General features: G+C 39.6%; 1 protein-coding gene and 1 non-coding gene across 3 annotated transcripts in view; one reads left to right on the top strand and one right to left on the bottom strand.

Moving 5' to 3' along the window:
• Positions 1-26,290, top strand: part of ITGB1BP2 (integrin subunit beta 1 binding protein 2) — a 32,675-nt gene extending 6,385 nt beyond the window's left edge. Inside the window, exons 11-12 of one of the 2 annotated variants that reach the window (XM_060137812.1) lie at positions 25,807-25,926; positions 26,045-26,289. In XM_060137812.1, the coding sequence (XP_059993795.1) occupies positions 25,807-25,899 (93 nt within the window). In that variant the 3' untranslated portion in view covers positions 25,900-25,926; positions 26,045-26,289. Of the gene's footprint in view, positions 1-25,806 lie in introns of both variants that reach the window. The other variant, XM_060137811.1, reaches the window with a different exon arrangement.
• A 125-nt stretch (positions 26,291-26,415) lies between these two features.
• LOC132514206 (U6 spliceosomal RNA) lies at positions 26,416-26,520 on the bottom strand. Its single transcript, XR_009538693.1, has one exon. It is a non-coding gene; the product is annotated as a U6 spliceosomal RNA (small nuclear RNA).
• Between the last annotated feature and the right edge of the window lie 473 nt (positions 26,521-26,993).

The raw sequence follows: 26,993 nt of genomic DNA, 5'->3' as shown, positions 1-26,993 counted from the left end.
TTTTTTCTTTTTGGCTGCGCCACATGGCTTGGAGGATCTTAGATCCCCAACCAGGGATTGAACCCAGGCCCGTGGTAGTGAAAGCGCCGAGTTCTAATCACTGGACCACCAGGGAATCCCCTTAAATGTAGATTCTTAATTTAGGGGACTGATATCTCTTTTTTGAGTCTCGCTTGAGTCAGATTTACTCCCTCAGCTGCCTCGTGGCTTGTGGGATCTTAATTTCCCTATTAGGGATCGAAGCCGGGTCCCAGCAGAGAGCACCGGGTCCTAACCATTGGATCGCCAGGGAATTCCCGAAAATAGGATTTTTCTTGACAGTCAGGTTTTGCTAGTCTATAAAGTGATAACATATTTACCATACCATTGCATCAACTTTAGGATTAAGGAAGATTGTATTCACCTGCTGAGGGAGTAAAGTATCATGTATAGAATGCCACTGTGTGGGGCACTTCTACCCACATTATTTTATTTAATCCTCACATCTGCTCTGTGAGGTAGGTATTATTATCCCCAATTTTTATAGATGAGGAAACCAAAGCTCAGAGAAGGACATAGCTAGCCTGAGGTCACATGGCTACTGATTAAAACCTCAGTCATTGTTCTAGAGCCATCTGAGAATATCCAAAAGCTAAGGACCCAACGGGGATTTTAGAAGAGGAGCTTGATATCGCATCCCTGTAGCCTAGCAGAGTCCCTTCGACAAGCCTATCTGGGAACCAGCAAGGCCCTTAGTTGATCAGTGATATCTCACACTGATATAACGCTTTCCCAACCACTTTTTGTCTCTGATCACCTCATCCCTAACCTAAGTGGGACCCCTGGGCACTTTACCTCTCACTTCATCCAGATCAGTAATTATCTCCCAGTTACACCAGATTTAGTGTTACTGACTCTGGGACCCCTGCTTCCACTGTCCTCTTTTTCCCTTTCTGCTCCCAAAGTCCAAGAACACTGCTAGAGGGAGAACCAAGCAGACCAATATGAATTCATGCTGTCCAGTTTCAACTTGGCCCTTGCAGCTGCTCAGCAACCCTTTTATTTGTCTCATACATTCCCTGGCACTCTCCCCACAGAGGCTGTTCCAGAACTTCTTCTTTCTCCTCAGACTACAAATTCCAATCTCCCTGCTTCTACTTACACAGATTTTATATTAGACACTTTCATCTGATTAACTGTCCCTCCTGCAGCAAATCAGTAATATCTTTCTCCCTTCCAGCCCTGTCCTCTAGCCATCCAGTTTCCTTCCCGGGAAAGCAATCAATGTTCTTGATCTCTTATTTATCCTTTCAGAGATACTTTATGACTCTACAAGCAAAAATACGGAAAGGAGGGAACTTGTACTGGTTGTTAAAGATAAGTAGGATTTGGATAGGTGGAGAGACAGGAGATGATATTCCAAGCAGAGGAAACATCCGGGGCAAAGGCACAGAGGTGAAAATGAGTACAATATATTTAGAAAACAGGGTATAGCAAGTAGAGTAATCCCCTGAGAAATAATCCCACCTGCTGCCTCAAGTGCTACCTCTCCTTTTCTAGTTCTGACTTCAGCATGATCTGCTTTCCTGACTGTCCTGCTCTACATACCAGCAGAGTAGAAATCTGACACTACATGGCCCCTCACCCATTCTATCTTGCCTGGACCTCCAGTTACTATTTATCGAGCCATCTGTTTCAGTCCTGCTAAAGAGGTCCTAGCTCCTTCCTGAGTAAGTCTCCGGGCCAGACACCTTCCATTTCTTTGGTCACATGGACAATTTCCTCACACCATTGAAAGCAGGACAATGAATATAGAATATGCATTGTACAGACATTACTGATCTTACCAATATATACAACAAACGGAGGTCAAGGAAACATGTTAATCTATACAACAGAGATGGAATTGGCAAAACCCAGACTGTGAAACTACTGAAAAACAGTCCAACTTCCTCAACAAAAATATTGCAAGGAAAAAAAGAAATGAAGGGGAACCTTCAGTTTAAAAGTGACATATAATACATATCCACCAATCACAATGTGTGGACTTTATATGGATACTAATTGAAACCAAAAAAGCTGTAAAAAATTCTTTTGACATTTATGAAACTATTGGAAATTTAAATGCTGACTTGGTATTTGATGATATTAAGGAAATATTGCTTATTTTATGTGTGCTAATGATATTACCATTATGATTTTTTTTAAAAGGATCCTTAACTTTTAAAGATACATACTGAAATATTTAGGTATGGAATGATGTCATGTCTGGGATCTGCTCCAAAATATTACAGGACGGAGAAATAGATGAAACAAGAGTGCCCAAGAGTTGATACTAGTTGAAGCTGAGTGTTTGGTAAATGGGGATTCATTATACTATCCAGTCTACTTTTTTACATGTTTTAAATTCTCCATTAAAAAGCTTTTTAAAATGTTACTGAATTGTCAAACATCTGATGAAAGTTTGTGTACTAGTCTGAAGGAGTGGAACAGGAGGAGCTGGAATATGAGAAGAGGAAGGTCTGGAACAGCCTCTGTGGGGAGAGTGCCAGGGAATGTATGAGACAAATAAAAGGGTTGCTGAGCAGCTGCAAGGGCCAAGTTGAAATTGGACAGCATGAATTCATATTGGTCTGCTTGGTTCTCCCTCTAGCAGTGTTCTTGGACTTTGGGAGCAGAAAGGGAAAAAGAGGACAGTGGAAGCAGGGGTCCCAGAGTCAGTAACACTAAATCTGGTGTAACTGGGAGATAATTACTGATCTGGATGAAGTGAGAGGTAAAGTGCCCAGGGGTCCCACTTAGGTTAGGGATGAGGTGATCAGAGACAAAAAGTGGTTGGGAAAGCGTTATATCAGTGTGAGATATCACTGATCAACTAAGGGCCTCGCTGGTTCCCAGATAGGCTTGTCGAAGGGACTCTGCTAGGCTACAGGGATGTGATATCAAGCTCCTCTTCAAAGATCGCCGTTGGGTCCTTAGCTTTTGGATATTCTCAGATGGCTGTCAGACAGCTCTTAGCAATGACTGAAGTTTAAACAGGTGGAATTCATCACTAAAGCTGGAAATTCTGCAAGACACATGGTGGGAGGAGTAATTACAAAAAAAACCCTACTCTTTACTATGATCTAAGCACTGTAATAAAATATGTATATATATATATATACACATTTTTTCTGTTATCTCTCTATATTATATATATCAAATGAGATTTTATATTCTCATTTAATTCTCACAACAATGTATTAAAAGCATTATTATTTTTTTAATAGTTGAGGAAACTGAGCTTCAGGGGGGTTATGTAATTTTCTCTAGGTCACATAGCTATCAAGTGTCAGAGCTGGGACACAAATCCAGGTTTGAGTAGAAAGCCTGTGCTCTTTGGTGTCCAGCATACTTTCCAGCAAACACCTCCTTCCATTAAATCACTGTTATTTTGCCAGTGACATCCGTTAATAAAATTATAGATGTGTTCACACCAAAAAGAATTATACACTGAATTGAAAGCTTTTGGTAGGTAAGAAGTTAATTGACTAGGGTGGAAGAGATAGATACTTGGAGGCAGTGAAACCAGTTGAAGATAATCACAGTGGTGCAGGGGAGAAAGATGAGACCTCAGACTAAGTGGGTGTGGTAGTAAGAATGGAGGAGAGAATAATGGATTTAAGAGATATGTCTTAGTTCAGGCTGCTATAACAAAGTACCATAGACTTGGTGGCTTATAAACAACATAAATTTATTCATCACAGTTCTGGAGGCTGGAAGTCTGAGATTAGGGTGCCAGTATGGTCAAGTTCTGGTGAGGGACATCTATCAGGTGGAGAGCAAAGACACGAAGCAAGCTCTCTCATGACTCTTACAAAGGCACTAATCCCATTCATGACCTCATCTAATCCTAATTACCTCCCCAAAGCCCCATCTCCTAATACCATCACAATGGGGGATAGGATTTCAATGTATGAATTTTAGAGGGACACAAACATCCAGTCCATAACACAGGTAGGAGTGAAAGTAATGTGGCCATTGCTGGTCTTCTGTGTTCCTTGAACTTATGCAACTCACTCCTTCCTCAGTGCCCCTGTACTATCTGTTCCCCCTACCTGGAATAATCTTCCTCCAGGTCTTTGAATAGCTGGCTCTTTCTTGTCACTCACAAGTCTCAGCTCAAATATCACCACTCATGATAGAGAAACAATTCATTATTTCAAAATTTAATCAATAAAGGGAGAGAATCAAGCATTTATCCTTCCTTTCCTAGATGAACTGGGTAACAAAATAGTAGATGAAAGGACATGTTTTCCAAAATGATTCCAATTAATAAAAAGAAATGAACTTAGAATATCACCATTTTGCAATCCTTGATAAAGAGATAGTGAGCATCAGCAGCTTCTAAGATTATAAAAAGACATCAGACATTATGTCTATCCTGTAGTCATACGAAAGGGATGGAACCTCAGTTTGATCTAGTCTTTGGATCCAGCTGCCAATTTGCAGGAAATACAGATAGAGTAACTGCATGATGCCTATGCAATTGGCAAACTGCTGAGTGAGAAGTTTCACAGGTCAAACTTGAGTTCTTCCATAAAAAAAGGTAGAGCCTTTCTTGACCATCTTCTCTAAATAAGCACCCACTCTCCAAGTTACTCTCACATTACCCTGTTTTATTTTCCCCATATCCCTTATCATCAACTGAGGTTTCCTTACATGAGAAGCAATATAGCATAACAGTTAAGAGGACAAACTATAACATCACGCTGCCTGGGTTCAAATCTTGACTACTTACTGGCTATGTGACCTTAAACTACTTAAGAGCTATGGACCTCAGTTTCCCCAACTATAAAATGGGATTAATAACGGTGCCTATGTCATAGGGTCATTAGGAATATTAAATGAGATAACATACCTATCTCATAGCTTATCACAGTGCCTAGTACAGGATAAGCATTATAAATGCTAACAATATTATTGCATAATTTTTTTTTGCTTATACATTATTTCTCTCTTTCACTAGCATATGTCTTTCTTCACTATACCCAGCACCTAAAACTGCCTAGCACATATATAATATGTGCTTAATAAATGTTTGTTGATTGAAGGGCCTGAATTATGGTGGCAAAGAAAGATATGAAGGAAACATATAAGGTATTGTTTTCTTAATAGATCTTTATTGGAGTATAATTGCTTCACAATACTGTGTTAGTTTCTGTTGTACACTAAAGTGAATCAGCCATATGCATACATATGTCCCCATATCCCCTCACTCTTGAGCCTCCCTCCCATCCTCCCTATCCCACTCCTCTGGGTTATCGCAAAGCACCGAGCTGATCTCCCTGTGCTATGCTGCTGCTTCCCACTAGCTAACTATTTTACATTCGGTAGTGTATATATGTCGATGCTACTCTCACTTCGCCCCAGCTTCCCCCTCCCACCCCGTGTCCTCAAGTCCATTCTCTATATCTACATCTTTAGTCCTGCCCTGCCACTAGGTTCATCAGTGCCATTTTTTTAGATTCCATATATACGCATTAGCATTTGGTATTTGTTTTTCTGAGTAATTTCACTCTGTATGACAGACTCTAGGTCCATCCACCTCACTACAAATAACTCAGTTTCATTTCTTTTTATGGCTGAGTAATATTCCATTGTATATATGTGCCACATCTTCTTTATCCATTCATCTGTCGATGGACATTTAGGTTGGTTCCATGTCCTGGCTATTGTAAATAGTGCTGCAATGAACATTATGGTACATGTCTCTTTTGGAATTATGGTTTTCTCAGGGTATATGCCCAGGAGTAGGATTGCTGGTGGCACAGTGGTTGAGAATCTGCCTGCTAATGCAGGGGACACGGGTTCGAGCCCTGGTCTGGGAGGATCCCACATGCCACGGAGCAACTAGGCCTGTGAGCCACAATTACTGAGCCTGCGCGTCTGGAGCCTGTGCTCCACAACAAGAGAGGCTGCGATAGTGAGAGGCCCGTGCACTGCGATGAAGAGTGGCCCCCGCTTGCCACAACTAGAGAAAGCCCTCGCACAGAAACGAAGATGCAACACAGCAAAAATAAATTAATTAATTAATAAACTCCTACCCCCAACATCTTACCAAAAAAAAAAAAGCAGCCAGCTGAAATGTCCTGACCAAGAAGACATCATTAAAAAAAAAAAAAGTAGTTCTATTCTATTTTTAGTTTTCTAAGGAACCTCCATACTGTTTTCCAGAGTGGTTGTATCAATTTACATTCCCACCAACAGTGCAGGAGGGTTCCCTTTTCACCACACCCTTTCCAGCATTTATTGTTTCTAGATTTTTTGATAATGGCCATTCTGACTGGCGTGAGGTGATACCTCATTGTCGTTTTGATTTGCATTTCTCTAATTGTGATGTTGAGCATCTTTTCATGTGCCTCTTAGCCATCTGTATGTCTTCCTTGGGGAAATGTTTATTTAGGTCTTCTGCCCATTTTTTAATTGGATTATTTGTTTTTTTGATATTGAGCTCCATGAGCTGTTTGTATATTTTGGAGATTAATCCTTTGTCTGTTGTTTCATTTGCAAATATGTTCTCTCATTCTGAGGGTTGTCTTTTTGTCTTGTTTATGGTTTCCTTTGCTGTGCATAAGCTTTTAAGTTTAAGTCCCATTTGTTTTTTTTAAATAAATTTATTTATTTTATGTGTTTACTTTTGGCTGCATTGGGTCTTCGTTGCTGCGTACAGGCTTTCTCTAGTTGTGGCGAGCGGGGGCTACTCTTCATTGTGGTGCTCAGGCTTCTTATTGCAGTGGCTTCTCTTGTTGCGGAGCACAGACTCTAGGCATGCAGGATCCATAGTTGTGGCTCATGGGCTCTAGAGCACAGGCTCAGTAGTTGTGGTGCACGGGCTTTGTTGCTCCGTGGCATGTGGGATCTTCCCAGACCAGTGCTCGAACCCATGTCCCCTGCACTGGCAGGTGGATTCTTAACCACTGTGCCACCAGGGAAGTCCCCCCATTTGTTTATTTTTGTTTTTATTTCCATTACTCTAGAAGGTGGGTCAAAAAAGTTCTTGCTGTGGTTTATGTCAAAGAGTGTTTTTCCTATGTTTTCCTCTAAGAGTTTTATAATGTCTGGTCTTACATTTAGGTCTTTAATCCATTTGGAGTTTATTTTTTGTGTATGGTGTTAGATAGTGTTCTAATTTCATTCTTTTACATGCAGCTGTCCAGTTTTCCCAGCACCACTTATTGAAGAAGCTGTCTTTTCTCCATTGTATGTTCTTGCCTCCTTTGTCGTAAATTAGGTGACCATATGTGTGTGGGTTTTTTATCTCTGGGCATTCTATCCTGTACCATTGGTCTATATTTCTGTTTTTGTGCCAGTACCATACTGTCTTGATTACTGTAGCTTTGTGGTATAGTTTGAAGTCAGGGAGCCTGATTCCTCCAACTCCATTTTTCTTTCTCAAGATTACGTTGGCTATTTGGGGTCTTTTGTTTTTCCCCAAAAGTTATTATTTAAAAGGAAGAAAAAAACTTGGACTTGATTTTTTTTTTCTGATAGGGGAGGGAAGGGTATAAAATAATTACTCCAAGGCTTCAAACTTAAGTAACGGTAGAAGGCTAGTACTTTTAACAGAAACAGGAAAACTGAGAACTAGAACTAATATTATTTGAATAATCCACTAATGAATTTTATTTTAGGTACGAGTTTGAAATGATGGCAAAGCATAAGAGTGGAAATGCTAGCAGGCAGTGAATTGTAAATGCAAAATTAGAGTTCATGAGAAAAGTCAGCGCTGAAGATAGATTTGAGTATCATCTGCCTCAATGTGACACTTAAACATTCAACTTACTTTGTATGAGCTCCCTTCATCTTTAAAAAAACAAAAAAACTCGCAGATGTGAAAAAAATGGAAAATACAATATTTGAACACTTAAATTGTTCTCAGGGAAAGTCACTGTTAGCAGTTTGGTGTGTATCATTACAAATATTTTCTATATATTTACAAACAGATATTGGCATATAACATGTACAGACAGTAAAAATCTGAGCAGATACCTGCATTTATATAGAGAAATTTGTTTTTTCTTTTTGGCCAATTTGGAATCATTCTATAATATTTTTCTGTAACTTACTTAATCATTAAGCATATCACTTTATTGTACTTTAAGATATTTCCATGTCAATATATATAGATCTCTGACATGCTTTTTTGTGTTGCATAGTACTTTATCATATGGATATGCCATGATTTATTTAACTATTCCCCTATTGGTGAACACAAGTTGTTTATAATTTTTTATTGTTACAAATTATGCAGCAATGAAAATCGTTATACATGTATCTTTGAATATTTGTGCTACTATTTTTTGAGGATAGATTCCTAGAAGTGGGATTGCTGGAAGGAAAGTATATACATCTTTACACATCTAAAGTGTTAATAGATACTGCTCAATTTCCCTCCACAAAGGCTGTTTCAATTTATATGGTCACCCAACAGTGTATGAGGTACCATTTTCCCTAATACCCTCATCAATACTTTATGTTATCATTAAAAAATATTTTTACCAACCAGATATGCAAATAATGGTATCTCATTTTTATTTTGCACTTCCTCTGGTTACAGGAAAGGGTAAGCATTTTTTACTGAATACAGTAGTCCCCCTTATCCATGGTTTCACTTTCCACAGTTTCAGTTACCCTCAGTCAAATGTTGTCTGAAAATATTAAATGGACAATTCCAGAAATAAGCAATTCATAAGTTTTAAAAAATTTTATTGAAGTATAGTTGATTTACAATGTTGTATTTAATTTCTGCTGTATAACAAAGTGACTCAGTTATACATATATACATATATATATGTATTCTTTTCCATTATGGTTTATCACAGGATATTAAATACAGTTCTCTGTGCTATACAGTAGGACCTTGTTGTTTATCCATCCTATATATAATAGTGTACATCTGCTAATCCCAAACTCCCAGTTCTTCCCTCCCCCACCCCCCTCCCCCTTGGCAACCACAAGTCTGTTCTCAATATCTGTAAGTCTGTTTTTATTTTGTAGATAGGTTCATTTGTGTCGTATTTTAGATTCCACATATAAGTTTTATCATATGGTATTTGTCTTTCTCTTTCTGACTTACTTTGCTTAGTATGATAATCTCTAGGTCCATCCATGTTACTTCTTTATCCATTCATCTGTCGATGGACATTGAGGTCGTTTCCATGCCTTGGCTATTATAAATAGTGCTGCTATGAACATAAAGGTGCATGTATCTTTTCAAATTATAGTTTTGTTTGGGTATATGCCCATGATTGGGATTGCAGGGCCATATGGTAGGTCTATTTTTAGTTTTTTAAGGAACCTCCATACTGTTCTCCATAGTGGCTGTACCAATTTACATTCCCACCAACATTGTAGGAGGGTTGCCTTTTCTCCACACCCTCCAGCATTCATTGTTTGTAGAACTTTTTTTTTTTTTTTTGCGGTATGCGGGCCTCTCACTGTTGTGGCCTCTCCCATTGCGGAGCACAGGCTCCGGACGCGCAGGCTCAGCGGCCATGGCTCACAGGCCCAGCTGCTCTGTGGCATGTGGGATCTTCCTGGACCGGGGCACGAACCCGCGTCCCCTGCATCGGCAGGCAGACTCTCAACCACTGCACCACCAAGGAAGCCCTGTAGAACTTTTAATGATGGCCATTCTGACTGGTGTGAGGTGGTACCTCATTGTAGTTTTGATTTGCATTTCTCTAATAATTAGCGATGATGAGCATCTTTTCATGTGCCTATTGGCCATCTGTATGTCTTCTTTGGAGAAATGTCTGTTTGGGTCTTCTGCCCATTTTTTGATTGGGTTATACGTTTTAAATTGAACACAGTTATGAATAGCAAGATGAAATCTTGTGACATCCCACTCCAGATGTAAATCATCCCTTTGTCCAGCATATCCATGCTATATACACTACCCTCTTATCAGTCACTTAGTAACCTCCTGGAGGTTATCAGAGGTCTCAGTATCACAGTGCTTGTAACCAAGAAACCCTTATTTTACTTAATAATGGCCCCAAAGTGCAAGAGTAGATGCTGGCAATTCGGATATTTTCTTACTGTACCTAATTAATAAATTAAACTTTATCATAGGTATGTATAGGGGGAAAGACATAGTATATATAGGTTTTGGTACTATCCGTGGTGGTTTCAGGCATCAACTGGGGGTCTTGGAAAGTATCCCCTGCAAATAAGGGGGGTTTACTGTATTAATGTACAGAATTTCAATTAAACTCTGTTTTCAGCCCCATATGTCATGTCCATCCTCTGCTGTACCTGGTGTCTTGTATCTTTCCATAGTTTTACTGGTAAAATGGCCCCTTCTTATCTGTATCCTTTGTACTAGACCAAAATTTCTTCCCAGCTACTATTTCAGCTACCATTTCTCTTGCATCTAGAAAACCCCAAGAACTTTTTGTCCTTTTGGGTTTGTACATATTTTATATATTATTTTGGTACACTTTCAGTGGTGCCTCAGACAGGATTTGGAATGCTATATTTGTTGTATACTAAATTCTCACACGTAACCGCCTCTCTATTCAGTTCCATTCATATATTTGTCTATTCTTGAACCATATCACAGCTTTATATAATAATTTGATATCTAGTAGGTAAGTCTTCCCTCATTTCTATCTTTTAAAAGTTCCTTGGCTCTTTTTATGTGTTCTTCCAGATGAACTTCAGAACCAACTTGTTCAGTACTCCCACCCTATCCTCTCAAATCCCAAAGAGATTGTTATAGGAATTTATACTTCTTTGAAAAAAAATTTAAATTATGAAACTTCTCATTCAGGAATATTATACATCTATCCATTTGTCAAATATTCATACCTAGAGCCTTCGGTAATATTTTGTAATTTTATTCATGTCATTATTTTGTACGTTTCTTGTTAGGTTTATTCCTATCATTTTTTTTTTCACTGCTGTGAATGGGATCTTTCCCCCCCATTATATTTTCTAATTGGATATTGTTTTTATAGAGAAAAGTTATTGATTTAAAACTTAAACTCTATTTCTGTTTAATTTTAATAGTATATCAGTTCATTCTCTTAGATTATCGATATAACATATATAAACAAGGACATTTTATGACGCTTACTTTACAACATTTTAAAATTTTATTTATTTATTTATTTTTTGCTGCGTTGGGTCTTCGTTGCTGTGCGCAGGCTTTCTTTACTTGTGGCGAGCAGGGGCTACTCTTTGTTGCAGTGCGTGGGCTTCTCATTGCAGTGGCTTCTCTTGTTGCGGAGCACAGGCTCTAGGCGTGTGGGCTTCAGTAGTTGTGGCACGCAAGCTCAGTAGTTATGGCTTGCAGGCTGTAGAGCGCAGGCTCAGTAGTTGTGGCACACAGGCTTAGTTACTCCACAGCATGTGGGATCTTCCCAGACCAGGGATCAAACCCATGTCTCCTGCATTGGCAGACAGATTCTTTTCTTTTCTGTTTTTTTTAAGAGAAACAGGAACTCTCATTTATTGCTGGTGGGAATACAAAATAACACAGCCAGTTTGGTGGTTTTTTTACAACTTTAAACGTATTCTTACCATACAATCCAGCAGTCATACACTTTGGTATTTACCCAAATGAATTGAAAACTTACAGCGACACAAAAACCTCCATGCAAATGTTTATAGCAACTTTATTCATAATTGACAAAGCTTGGAAGCAACTATGATGTCCCTCAGTAGGTGAATGGATAAACTGTGATATATCTAGACAGTGGAATATTATTCAGTAGGCAGGCGGATTCTTTTTTTTTTAAAATTAATTTATTTATTTTGGGCCGTGTTGGGTCTTCGCTTCTGTGCGAGGGCTTTCTCCATTTGCGGCGAGCGGGGGCCACTCTTCATCGCGGTGCGCGGGCCTCTCACTGTTGTGGCCTCTCCCGTTGTGGAGCACAGGCTCCAGACGCGCAGGCTCAGCGGCCATGCTCATGGGCCCAGCCGCTCCGCGGCATGTGGGATCTTCCCGGACCGGGGCACGAACCCGTGTCCCCTGCATCGGCAGGCGGACTCTCAACCACTGCGCCACGAGGGAAGCCCAACATTTATAACTTATCTTCTCTTGTCTTAATGCTTTGACTAGAACCTGGAGAGCAACGTTCAGTAATAGTTGTGAAAGCAGGTGAATATTCTTGGTTTTGTTCTGACTTTAAGGTGAATGCCACTAGTATTTCACTATTAAGTATGATGATGGCAATTGTTTTCTATATTCTTTATCAAGTTATAAAATTCTCCTGTCCCTAGCCTACTGAGAAAATATTTTTAAGGTACTACAAGCATAAGGTAAAATATTCAAATGGTACAAAATGGTATGTGAAGAGTTGCCCATTTGTATTCCCTAGTTTCCCAGTTCCCTTACCGAGAAGCAATTCCTATTAACAATTTTTAGGTGAACTACCAGAGATAAATTGATGCAAATATAAGCATATATGTGAATATGTTATTTTTTACACAAATAGTGGCATACTATAAACACTATTCTAAACCCCGATTTTTTTTGTTGATAAATCAGCTGTCAGTCATTTATTTGTAGGTAATCAATCTGCCTTTTCTTTTTGGCTCTTTTTCCCTACTTTCATTATAGAAAATTTCAAACATACAAGAGTAAAGAAAATAGTATACTGAATTCCCATGTACCTGTCACCTAGCTTCAGTAATTATTAACTCATGGCCAATCTCGTTTCATCTATATTTCACTAACCCCTGCTCCTCCACCCACACAAGATTATTCTGAAGCAAATATCCCACATCATATTATTTCATCTCATCCATAAATATTTTGGTATGTATCTCTAAAATATAAGGACTTTTCTTAAACATTACAACAAAACCACCACTTCTAAAAACTTAACAATTCTTTAATGACATCAAATGTACAGTCATTGTTCAAATTTTCCTGATTGTCTCATAAATGTTTGTGTGTTTATTTTTACTTTGTTTGAATCAGGATCCAAATACAGGCTATACACTGCAATTGGTTGATATGTTTCTCAAATCTCTTAATCTATAGGTGCCCCTTCCTTCTCCCCCCCCCTTTTTTTTTCTCCCATGGGATTTATTAGTTCAAGAAACTGGGTGGTTTGTCCTATAGCATTTTGCATAAAATGGATTTTAGTAATTGCATCCCTGTGGTAATGTTTCCCTGTTCCTTATATTTCCTGAATATTGATTAGAACTAGAGGCTTGATTAGATTTAGATTTAGGTTCTATTTTTTCCTCTATTGAGGGGCAAGAATATGTCATAGGTAGTATTGTATACTTCTATAAGTAGTATACTTCTAAAAGTCTTTGATGTTCTTAAGTCTCATTAAAATGTGTCTGGGTGGGATTTCTTTCTTTGTTTTCTTTTTCCTGTTTGGGATTCCTGAGTTTTAAGCTTGGCATTTTTCATCAATTCTCAGCTATTTCTTTTCAAATACTGCTGCTCTACTGTTTTCTCTTTCTTTGCCTGAACTCCAATTAGACATCACCTGTAAGTATGGGGTTTTTAAAACTAAGGCCGTAGGCCACGAGGGATCAGATGACTTCAGAGCAAAAGTCTGCTCTAGCAATTACCCAGTAGAGTTGTAATTGTTTCCTCTGCTTTACTGCCAGTGCGCCATATATGTCTATATGGACAGAGATATATATCTTCATACACACTTAAAATATGTCTTGAAATTCATTCCATATCAGTATATAATTTACCTCATTTCTTTCTTTCTTTATTTTTTTTTAAGATTTTTTTTTGATGTGGACCATTTTTAAAGTCTTTATTGAATTTGTTACAGTATTGCTTCTGTTTTAGTTTTTTGGCCACGAGGCATGTGGGATCTTAGCTCCCTGATCAGGGACTGAACCCACACCCCCTGTATTGGAAGGTGAAGTCTTAACCACTAGACCACCAGGGAAGTCCCCTCATTTCTTTCTTTTTATTGATTGAAGTATAACTTGCATATAGAAAAATGTACAAATCTGAAGTATATGTTTTTGTGTATGTATACATCTATGAAACCTCCCCCAAGTCAAAATGCAGAACATTTCCAGCACTACAGAGGCTAGCTCCTTGTGAACTCTCTCAGTCATTATTCAGTCCCAAGATTAACCACTTTCTGGCTTCTATAGTCATAGATTAGTTTTGCTTTTATTTGAGTTCCATATAAGTGGAATCATACAGAGTGTGTACTCTTTTGCATCTGCCTTCTTTCATTCAGCATCGTCTGTGAGCTTCATCTATTTTGAATATATCAGTAGTTTGTTCTTAGGAATTCCCTGGCGGCCGAGCGGTTAGGATTCCAGGCTTTCACTGCCGGGGGCCTGGGTTCAATTCCTGGTCAGGGAACTCAGATCCCTGCAAGCCACGCAGCGTGGCCAAAAAAAAAAATATATATATATATATATATATATGTTCTTTTTCATTGCTGTGTAGAAGTCTGCTTTCTTAAAATGAACTTCCATTTTATGGATATATCATAATGTAGTTAACAAATCCTCTATTGATGGATATATAAATGGTTTTCAGTCTTTTGTTACTATAAATACTACTGCACTGCATGTGTTTATTCATGCATCTTTGCCAATATGTATATCAGTAGGATAAAATCCTAGATGTGTAAGTGCTAAGTGAAATATTATGTGCGTTATTAATTTTAATAGATTTTGCCAAATTGCCTTCCAAAGAGGATGTACTAATTTATAAGTCCACCAACAGTATATTTAAGGATGTGTTTCCCAACATCCTTGCCAACTATTAACAATTTTTTTTTATTGAGGTATAGTCGATTTATAATATTATATTAGTTTCAGGTATATAATAGTGATTCAAAATTTTTATAGATTGTCACATTTAAATTATAAAATATTGGATATATTCCCTGTGCTGTACAGTATATCCCTGTAGCTTATTTATTTTATACTTATTAATTTGTGCCTCTTAATCCCCTACCCCTATTTTGCCCTTTCTCCTCCCTCTTCCCACTAGTAACCACTAGTTTTGTCTCTGTATCTGTGAGTCTGTTTCTGTTTTCTCATATTCATTCATTTATTTGATGTTTTAGATTCCACATATAAGTGATAACATACAGTATTTACCTTTCTCTGTCTGACTTATTTCATTAGGCATAATACCCACCAGGTCCATCCATGTTGTTGCAAGTGGCAAAATTTCATTGTCTAACACATCTTCCTTATCCATTCATTTGTTGATGGACACGTAGCTTGCTTCTATATTATGGCTATTGTAAATAATGTTGCTATGAACATTGGGGTGCATGTATCTTTTCAAATTAGTGTTTTCGTTTTCTTTGGATATATGCCCAGGGGTGGAATTGCTGGATTGTATGGTAGTTCTATTTTCAGTTTTTTGAGGAATCTCCATACTGTTTTCCACAGTGGCTGCACCAATTTACATTTCCACCAGCAGTGTACTAGGGTTCTCTTTTCTCCATATCCTCGCCAACACTTGTTATTTGTTGTCTCTATGATGATAGCCATTCTGACAGGTGGTATCTCATTGTGGTTTTGATTTTGCATTTCTTTGATGACGAGCAGTGTTGAGTATCTGTTGAACCTCTGTATGTCTTCTTTGGAAAAATATCTGTTCAGGTCTTCTGCCCACTTTTTAATCATGTTGTTTGTTTTTTTGTATTGAGCTGTATGAGGTATTTATATATTGGGGATATTAACGCCTAATCAGTCATATCATTTGCAAATATTTTTTCCCATTCAGTTGGCTGCCTTTTTGTTTTCTCAATGGTTTCTTTGTTATGCAAAAGCTTTTAAGTCTAATGAGGTCCCATTTGTTTATTTTTGCTTTTGTTTCCTTTGCCTTAGTTGACAGATCCAAAGAAATATTGCTACAATTTATGTCAAAGAGAGTTCTGCCTATGCTCTCTTCCAGGAGTTTTATGGTTTCTGGTCTTATATTTAAGTCTTTAATCCATTTTGAGTTTATTTTTGTATATGGTATTAGAGAATGTTCTACTTTCATTCTTTTACTTGTAGCTGTCCAATTTTCCCAGCACCACTTATTGAAGAGATTGTCTTTTCTCCATTGTATATTCTTGCCTCCTTTGTCATAGATTAATTGACCATAGGTGCGTGGGTTTATTTATGGGCTCTCTTTTCTGTTCCATTGATTTATTTGTCTGTTTTCATGCCATTACCATGCTGTTTTGATTATTATAGCTTTGTAGTATAGTCTGAAATCAGGTAGCATGATTCTTCCAGTTCTGTTCTTCTTTCTCAAAATTGTTTTGGCTATTTGGGATGTTTTGTTTTTCCATACAAATTTTAAAATTATGTGTTCTAGTTCTGTGAAAAATGCCATGGGTATTTTGTTAGGGATTGCACTGAATCTGTACATAATCTTGGGTAGTATGGTCATTTTAACTATTAATTCTTCCAATCCATTGACACAGTATGTCTTTCCATCTGTTTATGTCATCTTCAATTTATTTCATCAGTGTCTTATAGTTTTCTGAGTGCAGGTCTTTTACCTCCTTAGTTAGATTTATTCCTAGGTATTTTCTTCTTTTTGATGCAATTGTAAATTGTATTGTTTCCTTAATTTCTCTTTCTGATAGTTTGTTGTTAGTGTATAGAAATGCAGCAGATTTCTGTGTATTAATTTGGTATCCTGCAACTTTACCAAATTCATTTATGAGCTCTAGTAGTTTTCTGGTGCTGTCTTTAGGATTTTCTATGTATTGTATCATGCAATCTGTAAAAAATGACAATTTTCCTTCCTTTTCAATTTGGATGCCTTTTATTTCTTTTTCTTGTCAGATTGCTGTGGATAGGACTTCTAATACTGTACTGATAAAAGTGGCAAGAGTGGGAATCCTTGTCTTATTCCTGATTTTAGAGGAAATGCTTTCTGCATTTCACCATTCAGTACGATGTTAGCTGTGGGCTTATGGCCTTTATTATGTTGAGGTATGTTCCCTCTATACCTACTTTTTTTTTTTTTTTTGGCTGTGCTGCATGGCTCGTGGGATCTTAGTTCCCCGACCAGGGATTGAACCGGGGCGCTCGACAGTGAAAGTGCAGAGTCCTGACCACTGGATTGCCATGGAATTCCCCTTTTTTTTAATATACCCACTTTCTGTGGAGAGTTTATTTTTATCATAAATGGATGTGGAATTTTATCAAAAACTTTTTCTGCATCTTTTGAGATGATTATAAGATTTTTATTCTTCAGTTTGTTAATGTGGTGTATCACACTGATTGATTTGTGGATATTGAACCATCCTCACACACCTGGGATAAATCCCACTTGATCATGATGTATGATCCTCTAATGTATTGTTGGATTTGGTTGGCTAATATTTTGTTGAGGATATTTACATCTAAGTTCATCAATGATATTGGCCTATAATTCTCTTTTTTTGTGATATCCTTGTCTGGTTTTTGTATCAGGGTGATGCTGGCCTTGTAGAATGAATTCAGAAGTGTTCCTTCCACTGCAATTTTTTGGAATAGTTTGAGAAGGATAGGTATTAACTCTTCTTTAAATATTTGGTAGAATTCACCTGTGAAGCCATCTGGTCCTGGACTTTTGTTTTTTGGGAGTTTTTTAAATTATTATTACTGATTCAGTTTCATTACTGGCAATTGGTCTGTTCATATTTTCTATTTCTTTGTGGTTCAGTCTTGGGAGAGTGTACATTTCTAGGAATGTTCTTCTAGGTTTCCATTTTATTGGCATATAGTTGTTTGTAGTAATCTCTTATGATCCTATTCGTTCCTGTGGTGTTGTTTTTTTGGTTTTTTTTGGCTATGTTGGGTCGTCATTGCTGTGCGCGGGCTTTCTCTAGTTGCGGTGAGCAGGGGTTACTCTTCGTTGTGGTGCGCGGGCTTCTCATTGCGGTGGCTTCTCTTGTTGCGGAGAATGGGCTCTAGGCATGTAGGCTTCAGTAGTTGTGGCACATGGGCTCAGTCATTGTGGCTTGCGGGCTCTTGAGCACAGGCTCAGTAGTTGTGGTGCACGGGCTTAGCTGTTCCACGGCATGTGGGATCTTCCCAGGCCAGGGCTCGAACCGGTGTCCCTCACATTGGCAGGCAGATTCTTAACCACTGCACCATCAGGCATGCCCAGGACCCTTTTTTTTCTTGATGAGTCTGGCTAAAGGTTTATCAATTTCATTTATCTTTTCAAAGAACTAACTTTTTTTATGGCAAGTTTGTAGGGTACAATTTTATTTTTTTAATTTAAAAAATTTTTTAAATTTAATTTTATTTATTTTTTTATACAGCAGGTTCTTATTAGTTATCTATTTTATACATATTAGTGTATATATGTCAATCCCAATCTCCCAGTTCATCCCACCCCACCCCCACTTTCCTCCCTTTGTGTTCATATGTTTGTTCTCTACATCTGTGTCTCTATTTCTGCCTTGCAAACTGGTTCATCTGTACCATTTTTCTAGGTTCCATATATATGCATTAATATATGATATTTGTTTTTCTCTTTCTGACTTACTTCACTCTGTATGACAGTCTCTAGGTCCATCCACATCTCTACAAATTACCCAATTTCGTTCTTTTTTATGGCTGAGTAATATTCCATTGTATATACGTACCACATCTTCTTTATCCATTCTTCTGTTGACAGGCATTTAGGTTGCTTCCATGACCTGGCTATTGTAAATAGTGCTACAATGAATATTGAAGTGCATGTGTCTTTTTGAATTATGGTTTTCTCTGGGTATATGCCCAGGAGTGGGATTGCTGGGTTATATGGTAATTCTATTTTTAGTTTTTTAAGGAACCTCCATACTGTTTTCCATACTGGCTATATCAATTTACATTCCCAGCAACAGTGCAAGAGGGTTTCCTTTTCTCCACACCCTCTCCAGCATCTGTTGTTTGTAGATTTTCTGATAATGCCCATTCTAACTGGTGTGAGGTGATACCTCATTGTAGTTTTTTATTTATTTATTTATTATTTGGTGCACCAGCTCCTTAGTTGCGGCACGTGTGCTCCTTTAGTTGTGGCATGCAAACTCTTAGTTGCAGCATGCATGTGGGATCTAGTTTCCTGACCAGGGATCGAAGCCAGGCCCCCTGCATTGTCAGCGTGGAGTCTTAACCACTGCGCCACCAGGGAAGTCTCTCATTGTAGTTTAGATTTGCATTTCTCTAATAATTAGTGATGTTGAGCATCTTTTCATGTGCCTCTCCATCTGTGTGTCTTCTTTGGAGAGATGTCTATTTAGGTCTTCTGCCCATTTTTTGATTAGGTTTTTTGTTTTTTTAAAATATTGAGCTGTATGAGCTGTTTATATATTTTGGAGATTAATCCTTTGTCCGTTGATTCATTTGCAAATATTTTCTCCCATTCTGAGGGTTGTCTTTTTGTCTTGTTTATAGTTTCCTTTGCTGTGCAAAAGCTTTTAAGTTTCATTAAGTCCCGTTTGTTTATTTTTGTTTTTATTCAAAGAAGTAACTCTTAGTTTCATTGATCTTTTCCATTGTTTTTTTTAGTCACTATTTCATTTATTTCTCTCTAATCTTTATGATTTCTTTCCTTCTACTAAATTTGGGTTTTGTTTGTTCTTATTTTTCTAGTTCATTTAGGTGTAAGATTTGGTTGTTTATTTGAGATTTTTCTCATTTCCTGAGGTAAGCTTGTATCACTATAAACTTCCCTCTTAGAACTACTTTTGCTGTGTCCCATAGATTTTGGATCATTGTGTTTTCATTTTCATTTGTCTCCAGGTATTGATATTTTAAAATTTTCTTCCTTGATTTTTCAGTGATCCATTGGTTTGTTTAGTAGCATATTGTTTAGTTTCCATGTGTTTGTGTTTTTTTGCAATTTTTTTTCTTGTAGTTGATTTCTAGACTCATAGTGTTGTGGTTGGAAAAGATACTTGATATGATTTCAGTTTTCTTAAATGTATTGAAACTTGTTTTGTGGCCTAGCATATGATCTCTTCTAGAGAATGTTCCATGTGCACTAGAAAAGAATGTATATTCCGCTGTTTTTGGATGGAATGTACTCTATTAAGTCCATTTAGACTAATGTTTCACTTAAGGCCAGAATTTTCTTACAGATTTTCTGTCTAGATGATCTGTCCATTGATGTAAGTGGAAGGTTAAAATCACCTAGTACTGTGTTGCTGTCAATCTCTCCCTTTATGTCTGTTAATATTTGCTTTAGGTATTTAGGTTCTCCTATGTTTGGTGCATATATATTTACAATTGTTGTATCTTCTTGGAATGATCCCTTAATCATGATGTAACATCCTTCTTTGTCTCTTGTACAGTCTTTGTTTTAAAGTCTATTTTGTCTGATATAAGTATTGCTACCCCAGCTTTCTTTTGATTTCCATTTGCATGAATACCTTTTTCCATCCCCTCACTTTCAGTCTGTGTGTGTCTTTAAATCTGAAGTGTGTCTCTTATAGGCAGTGTATATATGGGTCTTGTCTTTGTATCCATTCAGCCATGCTATGTCATTTTTTAAAAATATTTATTTATTTATTTATTTATTTGGCTGTGCTGGGTCTTAGTTGTGGCACGTGGGATCTAGTTCCCTTACCAGGGATCAAACCCAGCCCCTTGCATTGGGAGTGTGCAGAGTCTTAACCACTGGACCACCAGGGAAGTCCCCACTCTGTGTCTTTTGATTGGAGCATTTAGTCCATTTCCATTTAAAGTAATTATTGATAGGTATGTACCTATTTCTATTTTGTTAATTATTTGGGCATTGTTTTCGTAATTTTTTTTATCCTTTCTTCTTCTTTGGTTCTCTTCCCTTGTAATTTTATGACTATCTTTAGTGTTAGTTTGGATGATTCCTTTCTCTTTTTGTGTGTGTCTCTATTACAGATTTTCAGTTTGTGGTTACCATCAGGTATATATATATATATATATATATATATATATATATATATATAATCCATGTACATACACATATATGTGATTACTTTAAGCTGCTTATCTCTTAATTTCAAATGCATTTTAACAGCCCTGCATTTTTACTCCCTTCTCCCTATTATTGCTTTTTTGATGTTGTATTTTACATCTTTTTGTCTTGTGTAGTCTTTAATGACTTACTGTGGATATAGATTACTTTAGTACTTTTATTTTAAAACTTTCCTACAGCTTTGTACATGGATGATTTACTACCTTTACTATATTTGTCTTTATCAGTGAGTTTTTCCCTTTAGTAATTTTCATGTTTCTAGCTGTGGCCTTTTCTTTTTCACTTAGAGAAGTCCCTTTAACATTTCTTGTAAAGCTGGCTTGGTAGTGCTGAATTCATTTAGCTTTTGCCTATCTGTAAAACTTTTGCTCTCTCCCTCAAATCTGAATGAAAGCCTTGCTGGGTAGAGTAGTCTTGGTCATAGGTTTTTCCTTTTCTTCACTTTAAATGTATTGTGCCACTCCCTTCTTGCCTGAAAGGTCTCTGCTGAAAAGTTAGCTGATAGATTTATGGAAATTCCTTTGTATGGTATTTGTTACTTTTCCCTTGCTGCTTTTAATATTCTATCTTTATCTTTAATTTTTGCCATCTTAATTACAATGTGTCTTGGTGTGGTCCTCCTTGGGTTGATCCTGTTTAGGACCCTGTGCTTCCTGGACCTGGCTATCTGTTTCCTTTCCCTGGATAGGGAAGTTTTCAGCTATTATGTCTTCTAGATATGTTCTCTGTCCCTTTCTCGCTCTCTTCTCCTCCTGGGACCCCTGTAATGTGAATGTTAGTATGCTTGATGTTGTTTCAGAGGTCTCTTAAACTGTCCTCATTTCTTTTTATTCTTTTTTCTGTTCTGCTTCAGTGATTTCCCCTACTCTGTCTTCCAGCTTGCTGATCCATTTATCTGTATCATTTAATCTACTGTTAATTCCTTTTAGTGTATTTTTCATTTCACTTATTGTATTCTTCATCTGTTTGGTTCTTCTTTATATTTTCTAACTCTTTGTTAAAAACTTCTAACTTCTCACTCTCTTCATCTATTCTTATCCCGAGTTCTTTGATCATCTTTACGATCAATACCTTGAACTCCTTATTGGGTAGATTGCCTATCTCCATTTCACTTAGTTTTTCTTCTGGGGTTTTATATTGTTCCTTCATCTGGAACATGTTCCTCTGTCACCTCATTCTGCCTAACTTGCTGTTTTTATTTCTATGTATCTGGGTGGTTGGTTATGTTTCCTAACCTTGGAGAAGTGGCCTTTTGTAGAAGACATCCTGTGTGTCCCAGAAGCACACCTCCCTGTTATCACCAGAGCTATATGCTCTAGGGGTGCCCCCTATGTTGGCTGGGTGGGTCCTTCTGTTATGGTGGGCTGACTACTGTGGGTGGTCTCATAGGCATGGCTCACCCCTGGTTTGACTGGTTGTCAGGCCCTGCATTGCATGGAGGCTACCAGCTGCTAGTTGGCAGGGCCGGGTCATGAGATCCTGGCTGAGGGACCCTGGGGGGGTCCCAGACTAGTGCTTGCTCACTGGTGGGCAGAACCTTGTTCTAGGGTGGGTGGTTGTGTGACTGGAGTTCCTGGATCTAGTGTTGGCCTCCTGGTGAGTGGGGCTGGTTCCTGACATTGCTGGCTGCAGGTTCCCAGGTGTCCCAATGCTGGTACTGGCCCATTGGTGAATAGGGCTAGATCCTGGGGTGGCTGCCTGAGGAGTCCAAGGCATCTCAGAGCTGGTGCTGGCCTGCTAGTAGGTGTGGCTAGGGCCCAGGGGGTCCCAGGGCTAGTGCCAGCTCACTGGTATGTGGAGCCAGGTCTTGGTGTCTCCGGCTTCAGGGTCCTGTGTGTCCTGAAGCTGGTGTCAGCCCACTGGCATGGATTCCAGGGCCACTGGCTGAGGAGCCCAAGGTGTCCCAGAGCTGGAGTTGGCCTGCTGGTGGGAAGCGTCATGGTCTGTGGGGTTTCCAGGGCTACTCTCTGCCTGCTGGTGTTTCAGCTGGGTACTGACAAGGCAGGCTGTGGAGCTGTGGTGATCCTGGGGCTGGTGTCCACCCATTGGTTGGTGGGGTTTGAGTCCAGGAGATCTCACCACTGGTGCCCACTCACCAGTGGGTGAAGCTGGGTCCTGGGGCTAGTGCCAGCCCACTGGTGGGTAGAACCAGGTCCTGGGGTCTCTGGCTGAAGGGCCCAGGGGTCCCAGAGCTGGGGTCTGACCACTGGTGGTTGAGGCCAGTTCTTGACATGGCTGCAGGGTCTGGGGTGTCCTGAAGCTTGTGTCAGCCCACTGGTGATTGAGGATGGATCTTAGAGCAGCTGGCTGAGGGCCTCAAGATGTCTCAGAGCTGGTGTTGGCCTGCTGGTGGGTAAGGGCGTGGCCCAGTGGGTCCCAGGGCTAGTGCCAGCCTGCTGGTGGGTGGTCTGAGTCCTGCCATAGCAGGCTGTGGGGCTGCAGTTGTCCTTGGGCAGGTGTCTGCCCACTGGTGGGTGAGGCTGGTTCCAAGGCTAGAGATTGCTCACTGGTGGGTGGGTCCAGGTACCAGGGTGTCCTAAGGCTGGTGCCTGCCCACTGGTGGGCAGAGCTGGGTCCTGCGGTCTCTAGCTACAGGGCCCTGGGGGTCCTGGGTCTAGTGCCTGTGCTCTGGTGTACGGGGCTGGGTCCTGGGCCCTCTGTTGATAGGGCTGTGTCCAGGGGAAGCTGTGGGCTCAGGGGGTCTTAAGGCAGCTTGCCTGATGGTGGGTGGGGCTGTCCCTGCCTGGCTAGTTGCTTGGCCTGAAGCATCCCAGTATGGGTGTCTATAGACTGGTGGGCAGGGGCAAGGCTGGGTCCCCAGGCTAATAAACTAGAGGGAGTATTCCAAAATGGCATTTGCCAGCACCAGTGTCTGTGTCCCCAGGGTGACCTCCAGTTGCCTCCTGCCTCTCTGGGAGACTCTCCAAGATCAGCAGGTGGGTCTGACCCAAGATCCTTTCAAATTACTGCTGCAGCCCTGGGTCCTGGAGTGTGTGAGATTTTGTGTGCACCCTTTAAGAATGGAATCTCTCTGGGTTTCCCTGGTGGCGCAGTGGTTGAGAGTCCACCTGCCGATGCAGGGGACACGGGTTTGTGCCCTGGTCCGGGAAGATCCCACATGCTGCAGAGCGGCTGGGCCCGTGAGCCATGGCCACTGAACCTGCGCATCTGGAGCCTGTGCTCCACAATGGGAGAGGCCACAACAGTGAGAGGCCCATGTACTGCAAAGAAAAAAAAAAGAATGGAATCTCTGTCTCCCACAGCCTTCTGGCTCCCCTGAAAGTAAGCCCCACTGGCCTTCAAAGCCAAACTTTCTGGGGCATCATCTTCCTGATGCTGGACATTTGGGCTGGGGAGCCTGATGTGGGGCTCAGACCCCTTTCTCCATGGGGAGAACCTCTGCAATTGTAATTATTCTCCCATCTGTGGGTTGCCCACCCTGGGGTGTGGGTCTTGACTATACTGTGACTCTGCCCATCCTACTCATCTCATTGTGGTTTTTTTTTTTTTTACAGTACGCGGGCCTCTCACTGTTGTGGCCTCTCCCGTTGCGGAGCACAGGCTCCGGACACACAGGCCCAGCGGCCATGGCTCACGGGCCCAGCCGCTCCGTGGCATGTGGGATCTTCCCAGACCGGGGCAGGAACCCGTGTCCCCTGCATCGGCAGGTGGACTCTCAACCACTGAGCCACCAGGGAAGCCCCATTGTGGTTCCTTTTTTATGTCTTTAGTTGTAGAAGATCTTTTCTGCTAGATTCTGGCCTTTCTCATCAATAGTTGCTCTGTAAATAGTTGTAATTTTGGTGTGGCTGTGAGAGGAAGTGAGCTCAGAGTCTTCCTACTATGCCATCTTGACCAATAAAACTATTAAAAAATATTTTTATCTTTGACAATCTGACAGGTAAAAAATAGAAACTTATAACTAATAAATATTTTTGTTTTTTAACTAAAAATACATGCACATGGTAAAAAACAACTCAAGCAATATAAAAGGATATACAATTAAAGTTATATATTACCCCTATTCCTTAGTTCCCTTGGTTCCCTTTCCAGAGAACCCCACTGTCAATTTCTTGCTTATCCTCCAGATATATTCTATGCAAACCATGGATATACAAGTATAAATGGGTATATATGTGTGTGTGCACATGCATTTGGATATCTATCTGTCTGGTTATTGATGAAAATGGGAGTTTATCATACTTTTTTCACTTAAAATATATCATATCCATATATCCATTTCTTCTCTCTTTTTGTCACAAATGGTAGCAGGCTATTCACTCTGCTTTTTTCACTTAATATATTTTTGAGATTGTGTCATATCAATACATTTATATCTGCCTTATTCTTTTGTATGGCTACATCATAATTTATTTAACCAGTCCCAGGCATTTTGGTTGTTTCCAATATCCTGTTATTACAAATGATCTCCCTGAACATACTTATTTGTACACATGGGTCAGCATATTTTTAGGATAAATTCCTAGAAGTATGGTTGCTGTATCAAAGTATATAGTGGTTGATGTTATTCCCTGCCCAACATCCATTCCATATCTTCCCCATTGTTTAGCAGTCATAAAGTTTGAAGGGGGTAGAATTGATCTCACTCCCAGCTTCTGGAGGGGGTGCACCACACATGTAACCCAATCAGGGTAAGTCCATCCCCCATGTCTCAGTTATTGGTTCAAGCAACCCAGGCCTTAGCCAATCAATGCATACTATTGTCCTGTCAAGGGGAAATTTCAGGAATGGGCCAATGATGCAAGTCAGTGAAATGTTAGAGGATATTTTTTGAAGTATTTGGGGGAAGAAGGGTTTGTTTTTGTTTTTGTTTTTCTTTGCTCTTCTGAGAGAGAACAAAAGCCAGCTTTGTCTCTTCTTTTGGACAGTATGGTGTAGCTGATGTGAAGACTTCAAGTGCTGCAGCCCTTTTGCTACCAAGAAGGGAGTCAGATTTACAGTGGAGCTCGCACTTTGGATGACTGAACTGACAGATGGAAGGAAATTAGGTCCCTGGTGATATTGTTGATCCACAAAATCAAACCAATTTCAGAGCTCACTCATCCCCTGGAATTTGCAGTTATTTGAACTGATAAATCCTCTTTATTTATTTATTTATTTATTTAGCGGTACGCGGGCCTACTCACTGTTGTGGCCTCTCCCGGTGCGGAGCACAGGCTCAGGACGCGCAGGCTCAGCGGCCATGGCTCACAGGCCTAGCTGCTCTGCGGCATGTGGGATCTTCCCGGACCGGGGCATGAACCCGTGTCCCCTGCATCCGCAGGTGGACTCTCAACCACTGTGCCACCAGGGAAGCCCTACATCCTCTTTATTGTTTAAGCCTATTGGAGTTGGGTTTTCTGTTACTTACCAATAAAAAGGCATATGTACTTAAATTTTCTTTTCTTTTTTAAGAAATTTTTATTGGAGTATAGTTGATTTACAATGTTGTGTTAGTTTCAGGTGTACAGCAAAGTGATTCAGTTATACATGCATTCAAAAATATGGAACGCTTCACGAATTTGCATATCATCCTTGCGCAGGGGCCATGCTAATCTTTTGTATCGTTCCAATTTTACTATGTGTGCTGCCAAAGCGAGCACACTTTAAAATTTTTTTGATAAGTTGCCTTACAAAAAATATACCAATTTACAATCCAACAACAGAATATGAGAGTGTTTCTCCACAGCCTCGCCAAAACAATATATTATCAAACTTTCTGATATTGCCATCTTTCTAGGAAAAGAGTGGTATCTTAACACAATCTTTTTATCATGAGTAGGGTTAAGCTTTTTTTGGTTTGTTTGGTTTTTTTTTGGCTGCGCTGTGTGGCATGTGTATCTTACTTCCCCAACCAGGGATTGAACACGTCCCCCCTGCAGTGGAAGTGCAGAGTCCTAACCGCTGGACCACCAGGGAATTCCCTAAGCTTTCTAATATACTTAGAAGTCACATATATTTCTTTTCGTGTGTGTGTGTGTGTGTGTGTGTGTGTGTGTGTGTGTGTGTATTGCTCATGTCCTTTGCCTAGTTTTCTATTTCTATTTCTCTTTTTTATTGCTTTGTAAAAGCTGTT

The sequence above is a fragment of the Lagenorhynchus albirostris genome, chromosome X (genome assembly GCF_949774975.1).
Source record: "Lagenorhynchus albirostris chromosome X, mLagAlb1.1, whole genome shotgun sequence".
Classification (NCBI taxonomy): Eukaryota; Metazoa; Chordata; class Mammalia; order Artiodactyla; family Delphinidae; genus Lagenorhynchus; species Lagenorhynchus albirostris.
The sequence above is the reverse complement of the archived record's forward strand: the minus strand, read 5'-3'. Positions and strand labels throughout refer to the sequence as shown.